Genomic DNA, 11,162 nt, shown 5'->3' on the forward strand with positions numbered 1-11,162 from the left:
GACTCGAGTGGGATGATTAACCTGGGGCCTACTGACACGGAGTTTGGCTTCCTGAGGGTTTCTGTAACCGAAAGTGGTTTTGGATCTACAGTAGATCCCACAGACTCTGCGTTTACTTTGTTCTAAATTGATTTCAATTTCCCGAAGTAAACGTGAACATAAGATGTAAATTTAAATGGTTCGCAATTAATGGAATCCCTCTTATATCAATTCAATTAAACAGGTGATCCAGTTTTGTAGGCCTCATGACACAGCCACGATGATGTAGTGGACCATTACATCAGTACAACAGCCCTGGGGTACAAATCACAATGTCAATCACAAAACAGATCATCTTGGCAGATCATACAAATGCAGTGTTTGTCATTTAAAAAATATATATAATGGCACATAATAAAGCACATTTTGTCAGATTTTCTCTCCTATTTGAAGTTTTTTTTTTATTAGCTGTGTTTTGTCGCGATTTGTAGTTAAGGGCCACTGCATATTAGAAATAGAAAAGAAAAAGCTACACTTGGCAACTTTTACTCGTAATAGTTTATATATATTACATTTATACTTATATCTGCTTACTTTTACTCAAGTACAAAAATTTATTTACTTTTATTTGATTCGATTTTAGCGTAATTATTTGTACTTTTTCTTTATTGAAACAGTTGAGCACTTCCTTCTTAGACTGATCACTAAATTGATCTTTATGTGGGAAATGGCTGAAACTTAACTTTCATGAAATGATCTTAAATAAAAAATAGTATATTATATAAAATCAACCATTAGACTGTACATAAATAAAAATTGAAAGTAATCTACTTTCTATAGACTGGACCATGAGACCGTATCTAAAATAAAAAAGTAATTTATAGACGGTCTATGGACTGGACCATTAGACTGTCTATAAAAGAAAAAAATATTCACATACAGACTATGGACTGGACTGGACCATTAGACTGTCTATAATATAAAAATAATTAATCTACAGACTATATGGACTGAAACAATTTTTAAAGTAAAGATCATCCCTGACTCAGTCTAATCGAGCACCGTCTGTAATCGGTTATTTGGGTCTGTTGTAATCATGTGACCTTATTTTCCTCCCTCACTTCCGCATAGACCCGGAGCAGAGGAGCGGACTATGGCGGCCGCGGCGGAGCGGTCCTCCTCTAACCACCCGTTCACCTGTAGCGACACCAGACCAGACCCTCACTAACTTAACCAACCAGCAGGTGAGTTCCACTGACCAGTTTGCTCGTGTTAGCGCTAGTAGAAGCTGGTTAGCTCGGGCTAACTAGCTACCAGCTGCGAGAGGAACAACAACACGATCGCTCTGACTCTCCTCTTGGATCGACTGCCTTCACTTCTCTGTTGTGTCAGTTTGCTGAACGATGCTTTTTAAACAATGAGCAGCAGTAGCCATCGAGCTAATGTTCCTGTAGCAGCGAGCTGTGTTTAATCTGAGTCACTCCTCAGGTGCAGGAGGATTAATGCTCAGTAAAAACCTCCCTGACCTGGTTTCACTCACTTTAAATCACCTGTGACATAATACAGGTAAATAAATGGGAGTTCATTGAGAAACTTGTCTCCTCCTCTTTCCACGTCATGTATTTTTAATTCCCTGGTGTTCATCATGGTCCTCTAACCGCTCAGCCATCACATGACCCTTTACATCCATTTATAATCTGAAAACAAATCTCACAGTGAATATCTAAAGGAGCTGCAAGGATTAGTCAATTCATTGGTCAGGAAATGACTGAGATATAACAAATATTTTTCTTCCCAGCTAATCAAATGTGATGATTTGAGGCCTTTTCTTAAACTTAATATTATTTGGATGATGGACTGTAGGTCAGACAAATCAGTGAATCTGAAGATGTCACCCTGGACTGTCAGGAAGCATATCCAGCGTTTTCTTGTAGGTTTTATTGATGAAATACAATATCTGTAAATCAGGGAAATAATCAGTAGATGAATCAATAATGTTGTATGAATAGTTTGATGACAACTCCCTCCTCAAAGTGCAAGTCAGAGCATCAAGACTTTTAATTTAACCTGACAGGAGACTCTCTTCAGATTTACACTGAATTTGAGTCGTCTTCATATTTAGAACCTGATGTTTTATTTGAGTGTTGGGGCTTAGAAATGTAAATTACAAACACTACAGTCAGAATAATCATTATAACAATAACAATACTCCTACATCCACTCTGTTATTATTATTATAATTTACTTTCATTCAATATTACTAGGCCATAGGAGTGGGTATTCATTTATTTAAAACATTTAACTTGTGTTTTCCATTATTCGTGTATTGTTTATTGAGATATTTGGTATATCTATGTGCATCAGTGGTGAAACACAGTAATTGGACCCATTCATAAGAGAAAGTTGCAAGCACCACACTGCTAAAATAAACTATCACAAGTAAAACTGTAAAATGTATCTCCTGTTGCAGTAGCAATCTCTAACGTTGCCATTTTCTTATATGTAAAATCACAGCAAATATTTCCTCTAGCTTTTTTTGTTTTTGATGTAAAAACTAGATTTACCTTCTCGATGTTATGAAATAGAATATAACAAAGCGTGAAATGGAAAAACAAAGTATAAGTACATAAATGAATATACTGCAATACAGATAAGTGCACACAGAATACGTTATACCAAGCTGTAATGTCGGGTTTAGTGATGTAGCTCCAGGGTTTGTCTCATCACCTCTGCCTGAGTATCCGCGTCTGCCTAACCAATTAAAACATCACAAGCATCTGCTCAGATATGTTTTCACAAAAAGCACCTGATACACTGTCATTTATTTTAAGGGATTTTTCTGTGTTGAAAGGCCAGAGAAGGTTAAAGTTCGTACAAGGAGAGTCTTGTCTGTTCCACTGCTCAGCCATGGTCTTGAGAAGTCTTTTGATATAAATAGTTTCCCCTTTTCTTACAGTTGATATCCTCTGCCTGTGTACTATAGGCTAGATCTCTTAAATGATTAACTTCTAGAAAGGTTTATCCATAGAAGTGTTTGTTTATAGTTAATTACAAGGCTTGGGGAAAAAAAAATGACATCCCTCTTTAAGACGTTTAAAGCACTTTAAACCAAAATTTTATATTGAGCAGCTTTATACATACCAGCCCTGATCTCTTGGGGCTAATGTTACACCACATGACCCAATTTCTCTCTATAATCTCCTCAGTGAGATCATGGATTTAACGTCATTTCTTACTAAGCTGAACATCAGTGTGTTTGTGTGCAACACACGTTTCTCCCAAACATTTCCACATTGAACAGTGTTTTTGACTTAGCAGTAAATTGCAGTTTTCCCAAAGGTTAAACCATGTGTCAATATGTGGTTTTCCCCAGACCAGGGCGTGAGTTCATAGACTATTATCTGATGCTCCATTTGGCAGTGTGGCCCACCGAGACCCCTCGCTCTGCCCCCCGATCCCCGGCTCTACCTCTGAGGGCTGAGGTTCATCCCTCCACCCCTCTGCTCCCTCCACAGACCCCCAGCCAGTGCATCATGGTGGATGTAACCAAATGGCCCCTCTTCAGCCTGATGGGGCCTCAGGAGCTCTCCACCATCCTGAAGGCCTGCGTGTTTGGAACGTCCGCTAACGAGGCCATCTACATCACCAGTGAAGATGAGGTGAGAGGTCACGGGGGAAATAAACTTGTGGTTGTGTTTTATGCTGTGGATGTTAAGAACAGTTTCATACAACACCAGTAGTAAAACAGGCCAATAACTAATCTCACAGGTGATGTTTGCTCTGCGACACCGTTTTTTAAAGCACCATAGCCAGAGCTCCTCAGCTCTCTGTGTCAGTGCTGCCAGAGGTTATATTTCCACCCCTGTCCGGTTGTTTGTTTTGAGTGTGTATGTGTATGTGTGTGTGTATTTGTGGAGGGATGACAACACCCGACCTCCACCGGCAGCTCTCGTCAGCGCTGCCTGCTGCTGGTCCTGTTTGTGTGTCAGCTGTGTGACCTGTTTCCTCCTCAGCTGACTGAGACTGCCTCTGCTTAGCCCTGCTTATCACTGATCCACATTACATGCTCTGTTTTTTTTCTCTCCCTCCTCTTTCCACACTCAGGTCTATGTGTTTGGGTTGAACTGCAGTAACTGCCTGGGCACAGGGGACAGCCAGAGCACCGTAGTCCCCAAGAAGCTGGACTTCCTGAGTGGGAGGAAGGTGATCAGCCTGAGCTACGGCAGCGGACCCCACGTCCTGCTGGCCACAGAGGGTACTGCACGAAACCTTTATCTTCCTTTTTACAGTTGGGTTAAAGAAAGTGCAGCAGGAGAACTAATCTATCTGTGTTTCAGACGGAGAACTGTTTGCCTGGGGACATAATGGATACAGCCAACTGGGAAATGGGACAACCAACCAAGGAGTCACCCCAGTACTCGTGTCCGCCAACCTGCTCAATAAGAAGGTCACAGAAGTGGCCTGTGGCTCTCACCACTCAATGGCTCTGACTGACTCAGGAGAAGTAAGTGTCTGCGGTGACACAAATAGTTGCTTTTACAGTAAAAGTGTTCACAGAGCAGAATGGAAGCTTGTATAACACCCCAGTAATGACACAGGTGACTCAGCTTTGGTCAGAGGCAGTGCTTAGTCACACAGACCCTTATGAGACCCTAAGTCCGATCACAGCAAGAGTTGATCCTCCTGAACTGAAACAGAAAACTAAGCTTGGCCAAAAGGAATCCATTGTGCCTCCAACTGCTTCACACACGGTCGTCTTCTCATGCACCGTACAGTCAGGCTGTCTGTGTTAGTCTGATTCTCCCCGGATACAACAACAGTTTGTCTGGGAGCGATTAATCACAGAAACAAGCAACTTTGAATCATTTGAGATTTGTTAGTTGTTGAATGAGTAGTTCAAAATTTTGGGAAATTAGCTTAATTGCTGAGACGAATAAGAAGATTGAAGCCACATTCATGTTCGTACATTAATGTCAAGCTGCCAGCAAACCTAAGCTGTGTGAGTCGTCTGGACAATTGGCTGCGGACTTTTCGCCAGAGTTGTTTATGTTCACAACAATAGGACAATCTCTGGAGTGTTGGGTTGAGGGCTGGTGCTGCATGAGGGTGGGGGGGAAACATAGAGCCCCTCTGGATAATTTCAGGAGGATATCCTGAGCTCAGTGCATTCCGGAAAGCAGCTTCAGAAATAGAAATTCTATACATAACCCCCCAACCCCCCCTTAAATCTTTTACATAACATACAATTCTAATTTTCAGAGCCATGCACCTGTTTCAAGTCTTTGTGTTCAGTTGTCCGCTTCATATTTCGTACTACAGACACGTGAATGGAATCAAACTTATATCATATCCCAAACTGTCAAACCCTAAGTATAAGCTGGTGTGTTATGATGTAACATTCTGTAAACTACAATCCCCCATGTCCTCCAGTGAAGGGCCTTCTGTCCAGTTGACCCACTTTAGATCACAGGTAGAAAACTAGAATGGTAGAGCACTTATCCCCAGTATGGCACAAAAGTCTCCTGTACTGCACCAAATCCATAAAGTTAGTTTGGACATAATTCTAAAACTGTGAAGATATATTTGAACTGTTGATTCTCAACTAAAGTCACATTGTTTGAGCTGAACACTGGTGGTAGTTGTAGTTGTGGTAAATGTTTCTATCAATTAAATAGAAGAGATAGAGGAGAATCTGAAGCTCTTATAAACCTGCCTCCTTTTTAAAAGAGCTCTTTATCTCTCCAGCATTTGAGTGTATCGTCTCACCTCTCATCCTCCTCTCTTCCAGGTGTACGCGTGGGGCTACAACAACTGTGGTCAGGTGGGCTCAGGCTCCACAGCGAACCAGCCCACCCCCCGCAGAGTCTCCAGCTGCCTGCAGAGCAAGGTGGCTGTCAGTATCGTCTGTGGTCAGACCTCGTCTCTGGCAGTGGTGGACAACGGAGAGGTGATTTCCTGGTTCACAATTGATGTAAAAAAGTTGTTTTCCAATAAAATCCAGCCAAAGAAAACGTGTATGTTCTCTTCCTGTCCCTGCAGGTGTACGGCTGGGGCTATAACGGGAACGGTCAACTGGGACTGGGAAACAACGGGAACCAGCTCACTCCCTGTCGACTTGTGGCTTTGCAGGGTGTATGTGTGCAACAGGTTTGAAATTACACTCACAAAAACATACTTTTATGAATCTCTCTGGACACTGAGATCTGATATAACACATTATTATCAATACAAAATGAACAGTTCAGACCTGTACAGTTAGATGTAGATTATCCTTCAATATTTTCTTTCTCTGAATGGTTTTCAGAAGGAAATTCAAAAAAATCATGCACTAAACTCAAGTTGAGATATTTAGCGTCTTATTTATTTATCATTAATTTAAGATGCTGTGGTTAATTTTGTTGTTGATTTAATCAAAAAAATTGTAATCATTCAAACAGAGAAATTTCTTCTCGTCTTTGTTACTTCATTTATAGTCGTGAGTGAATATTCTCAACAAAACCAGTCACACAAGAGCTCAAATGTTTTGCCATAAAAATGCCTTTGTGTAATGAGATTATAAACTATGATGCACCTGAAGTAGAAAAGGCTTTAGTTGATGTTAAAAATGATAAATACAGTTATTGAAGTGTGGTGATTCAGTGAAGCCTGTTTCCATGTTATTGTGATTCACACTGGATTTTGACTCATCTTACACATGAAGTCACAACAGTTTTTCTTCAGAATTATTATTAGTAGGAGATTTTCTGTTATCAGACTAAAATCCATTTATCAAACAGTTGTTTCCAACTTAACTTATATAGCACATTCAAAGTGCTTCACATAAAAACTGTTAAAACATTCATGATAAAACAAGGAGATTGAAATAAAATTGTATATAAGCAGTAGGTTAAGAACAATTCAATGCTGTATACTTTGTTTTTCAGACTTCTATTCACTTTTCAATGTGAAAATCATTTTTTTTATATCACATTAGTCATGTCATATCACACACTTTATCCCCCCCTCCTCCAGATTGTCTCAGGCTACGCCCACTCCCTGGCACTGACCGATGAGGGCTTGCTGTACGCGTGGGGCGCCAACACATACGGACAACTGGGCACCGGCAACAAGAGCAACCAGCTGAGCCCAGTTCAGATCATGACCGAGAAAGAGAGGTGAGCTAGGCGGTAGACAAAAACAATAGATCCTCTCTCTCGGGTCTCGCACTCTGTGATCGACTGATTTCTCTTCTTCTCTGACAGAATCGTAGAGATCGCTGCCTGTCACTCCACGCACACGTCTGCTGCCAAGACGCAGAGTGGCCAGGTGTTCATGTGGGGCCAGTGCAGGGGCCAGTCTCTAGTGCTGCCCCACCTCACACACTTCAACTGCACTGACGATGTGTTTGCGTGCTTCGCCACCCCCTCAGTCATGTGGAAGCTTCTCTCCATGGGTGAGAAAAGGAGGAACGGAAAAGTGCAATAAGATGCAGAAACTAAAGACCTGCACCAGTTGCTTTGACATAAGCATTGTTTTTATCTTCCTAATGCCAGACATTGTTGTGTGTGTGTGTGTGTGTGTGTTTTTTCCTGTTCCAGAGCACGATGACTTCTTGACCGTGGCTCAGTCTCTGAAGAAAGAGTTTGACAACCCAGAGACGGCCGACCTCAAGTTCTGCGTCGACGGCAAATACATCTACGTCCACAAAGCAATTCTCAAAATCAGGTCCGTCTTTCTTTTCTTTTTTTTTTAGCTCACAGCTGTTCGATTAAATCATGGAAGTAAAAGATAGATCTGTATTAAACCACATATTCTGCAGGTGTGAACACTTCAGATCCATGTTCCAGTCCCATTGGAACGAAGACATGAAGGAGGTGATTGAAATCGACCAGTTCTCCTACCCGGTGTACCGCTCCTTCCTGGAGTTCCTCTACACGGACAACGTGGAGTTGTCCCCTGAAGATGCTATTGGTCCGTCTCACACACGTGTTGCTTACTCTCTCATCCTGGCATTTAGCCGTCAGTGGTTTCTTATTTATTTGTATGTGCCTGTGCTCTCTCAGGGCTGCTGGATCTGGCAACATCATACTGTGAGAACCGCCTGAAACGACTTTGTCAACACATCATCAAGAGAGGGATCACCGTGGAAAATGCCTTCTCGCTGCTGTCGGCTGCTGTGCGCTATGATGCCGAGGTCAGTTTTCACCACCAGTCAACAGACCCGTATACTTTGATATATGTATATTGTAGAAAGCCTTATTTAACTTAGCTTGAAATTAGGGCTCATTTATAACCTCTTACCAACCTAATTTTGTTCATGTCGGTTACCTTGGTTGAAGTCGGGGAAAAAAATCTGGTATGTTTATGGGACTGCTATTTATGAGTCTGCAATTTGGTGCAGTTTCAAATAAAAACATAACAGTACAGCAAATATGAAGTTAATGCAAAAGTTCCCTTCACATAAACTCTGCAAACAAGAGGAAACAGGAGATTGGTGCTTAGCCAATAATGGTATTTCTCAAAATGACAAATTATTCCTTAAAACCATAAACAAGGCAACAAGAGTGAGGTTACAGTCACTTTTACTGTGTAAGACCACAAAGTTCTCTCTGAGATCCTAGAGCTGAAAAAGCCGAGGTCTCCAGCATTTGTGGGAAAAATCTATTTGTGCATCTTCTTATCCACGACCAAATGTTTGTGCAGGCGATGCCGAGGAGAATCAAGAGAAACTGGTGGAGTAATTTAAAGAATGGTGTTGATTTCTTTGACATTTCTTGACCAAATTGAGGAGCACGTTGGTTACTTCTGCTCTTCTCGTTGTCATCCAGGACCTGGAGGAGTTCTGCTTTAAGTTCTGTGTGAATCACCTGACCGAGGTCACCCAGACTACTGCTTTCTGGCAGATCGACGGCAACTTGCTCAAGGATTTCATTTGTCGAGCGAGCCGCTGCGGAGCCTTCAAAAACTGACCTCAGCCCGAGGTAACGATGGCAACAGACGGAGAGGGGGGCTGTGGGATTCTGGGAGTGAATTCTCAAAGGACGTCATCCCTTCTGTAACTCTGGCTCCGGAATGGAGATCTTTAGATAATCACCATCGCTGTCCCTCTCATTCCAGACTAGAAGCACTCTCCATCATGTGAGCTGTGCCCATTGACTTTAGAGGACAGAGCTGACAGAGCAGAGCCACAGTGCCTGACTGCCTACACACTTACACATGTTGTGTGAAGGAAACACTTTTATGGCTTGATGAAGGTGTTTCTTTTGACTTGAGATTTTTCTGCCAGTTTGCTACTTTACTATTTCCATTTTTCTGTTGAATTGACCAAGGCACTTGTTTAGGGTTTGCACTCGTATTTTTGAATATGATTATGTTTTGCTTTACTTTAAGACCACATCCTTAGTTTGGATGCAGCATCTGGTATCATGCTGACATATCAAATGATACATGCGTTTTTCTAGTCTTATCAACCACTCAAAGCGCTTTACAGTACAAGTCTCAGTCATCCATTTATTTACACATTCGTACTGCGCTCCTTCTATCACAAACTGTGGGAACAGCAGTCAGGGGCAATTCAGCCTTCAGTATCTTCCCAGAGGACACTTCAGAATGCAGTGTAGGACCAGAGGAGCCAGGTATCGAACCACCGATCTTCTTGTTTACCTCCTGACTTGCCTCCGCAGCTGCGACACATGACTTTGATCTTGTGTCTTGGTTGTCATTTGACCCAAATATGGAAACTCGGGTTACAAGTGAGATTCAGGGCAGTGTGATTGATCGAGGGCCTTAACTTACAGCCGACACTGAGCCAGTCCCAGGTGTCTGCACCAGTTTCAGACCAACACAGTTGTCATGTCCAGCACCCACGCTTATTAAATAAAAAATGCACTTATGCCCCAGCGAACACTCACGGGCGTTCTAGTCTTAAATCAGGTGGTCAGAGGCAACACAACTGTTTTAAGGCACATGATCAGGATACTAAACATGCAAAGAAGCGTTTTCTCTTATTACCAATCCGACCCTCTTCATGTGCACCTGGCTTTTAGCGGAAATGAGATTGGTTCATTGCCAAGTTACTCTATAAAACACACCCATGGTTAATAACATGATTTAAATGCAACACTTTTAAGTCATGAACCAAAGCAAAAGTGGATTTGGACTCTTCCTAAACGCTCCACACGCTGCAGACCATGTGCTTAGGCTGTTCAAATAGAGCCTCCAGTCTTTAACTGTGGATTCCTCTTTAAAGTGATGGATTGCTTAGGTTGGAAAGTGTTATTTTTGTGCAGCTATTTAGTTTTTTTTATATTGCAACAAAACAATAAGTGGCTGTTAACCTTCTACCAGCTGTAACAAATGTATGGAGCCCTTAAAAATCTGTTGAAAGCAGATGGTGTTTTCAGAAGCTCCGGCTGAGTGGGACTTTGAAGGCTCCGTGTGACAGATCTACTGGATGTAGGAAGCGTTGTTTTACAGTGTTCACATTGTTTGGGGACACTTGCAGTTTTGCACTACTGCTGTGGGTGTTTTAAGGATTTTCTCAATTCTTTGCAGGGTATTTCTCATTTAAAATCAATGTTTTATTGATTGATACTGACTTATGAGGTGCCAGTGACATTTTGTGACCTGCTAGTAAATAGATAACAAGAATGATCTGTGTTGGTTTTCTGTAAACAAGCCTTTTTTCATTATATGAGATGAGGTCTCCTCACCGGCGACAGGTTGTCCATCCGTATGTAGAGAATTTACAAACGTTCATGTGGACTCTCAAATTAACCAATTAGAGTTTGGTGGTCAAAGGTCAAGGTGACCTCACAAAGTGTGTCTGATGTTATTCTTGAATGTGATGACTTAAGATCACGTTGAGGGAATTTCTACGCCAGCATATTTCACCTTAACAATATCATCTATCGGTTCAAGTCTGTAACAGTTTTAAGGAGAAATTTGTTCCAGACTAAAGACAAATTCCTCTTTCATCCTCCATGCAACAAACCAGACGTCTGGACTCAACTGTGCAAACTGGATACAGAAAATAAACACAAACAAAGCTAAATACTTGGCTGTAAACTGCAGAGTAAACTAGTTTGGTCTGACTTGTATAAATGAGGGATGTAGATACAAGGTCCTTTTGGAACCAGGTTATGAGATATCTACATAAAACCCAATACAGAAATAAAATCAAGACAAGATCAAATAATTATTGA

The 11,162-nt window shown here is 41.6% G+C and overlaps 1 protein-coding gene across 3 annotated transcripts; it reads left to right on the forward strand.

Annotated features, from left to right (window-relative positions):
* The first annotated feature begins 1,121 nt into the window (after positions 1-1,121).
* Positions 1,122-11,158, forward strand: rcbtb1 (regulator of chromosome condensation (RCC1) and BTB (POZ) domain containing protein 1). 3 transcript variants are annotated; one of them, XM_061088985.1, is made up of 12 exons: positions 1,122-1,223; positions 3,495-3,638; positions 4,084-4,234; positions 4,317-4,483; positions 5,768-5,926; positions 6,019-6,126; positions 6,991-7,133; positions 7,221-7,411; positions 7,557-7,683; positions 7,778-7,929; positions 8,022-8,152; positions 8,787-11,158. In XM_061088985.1, the coding sequence occupies exons 2-12, from the start codon at positions 3,513-3,515 to the stop codon at positions 8,925-8,927; spliced, it is 1,596 nt and encodes a 531-aa protein (XP_060944968.1). In that variant the 5' UTR covers positions 1,122-1,223; positions 3,495-3,512; the 3' UTR covers positions 8,928-11,158. The 3 variants fall into 3 exon arrangements, with proteins under 3 accessions (XP_060944968.1, XP_060944967.1, XP_060944966.1); XM_061088984.1 differs by having other exon boundaries at positions 1,154-1,223; positions 3,400-3,638; XM_061088983.1 differs by having other exon boundaries at positions 1,155-1,223; positions 3,353-3,638.
* Positions 11,159-11,162: the final 4 nt, after the last annotated feature.

The sequence above is a fragment of the Limanda limanda genome, chromosome 16 (assembly GCF_963576545.1).
Source record: "Limanda limanda chromosome 16, fLimLim1.1, whole genome shotgun sequence".
NCBI classification, from domain to species: Eukaryota; Metazoa; Chordata; class Actinopteri; order Pleuronectiformes; family Pleuronectidae; genus Limanda; species Limanda limanda.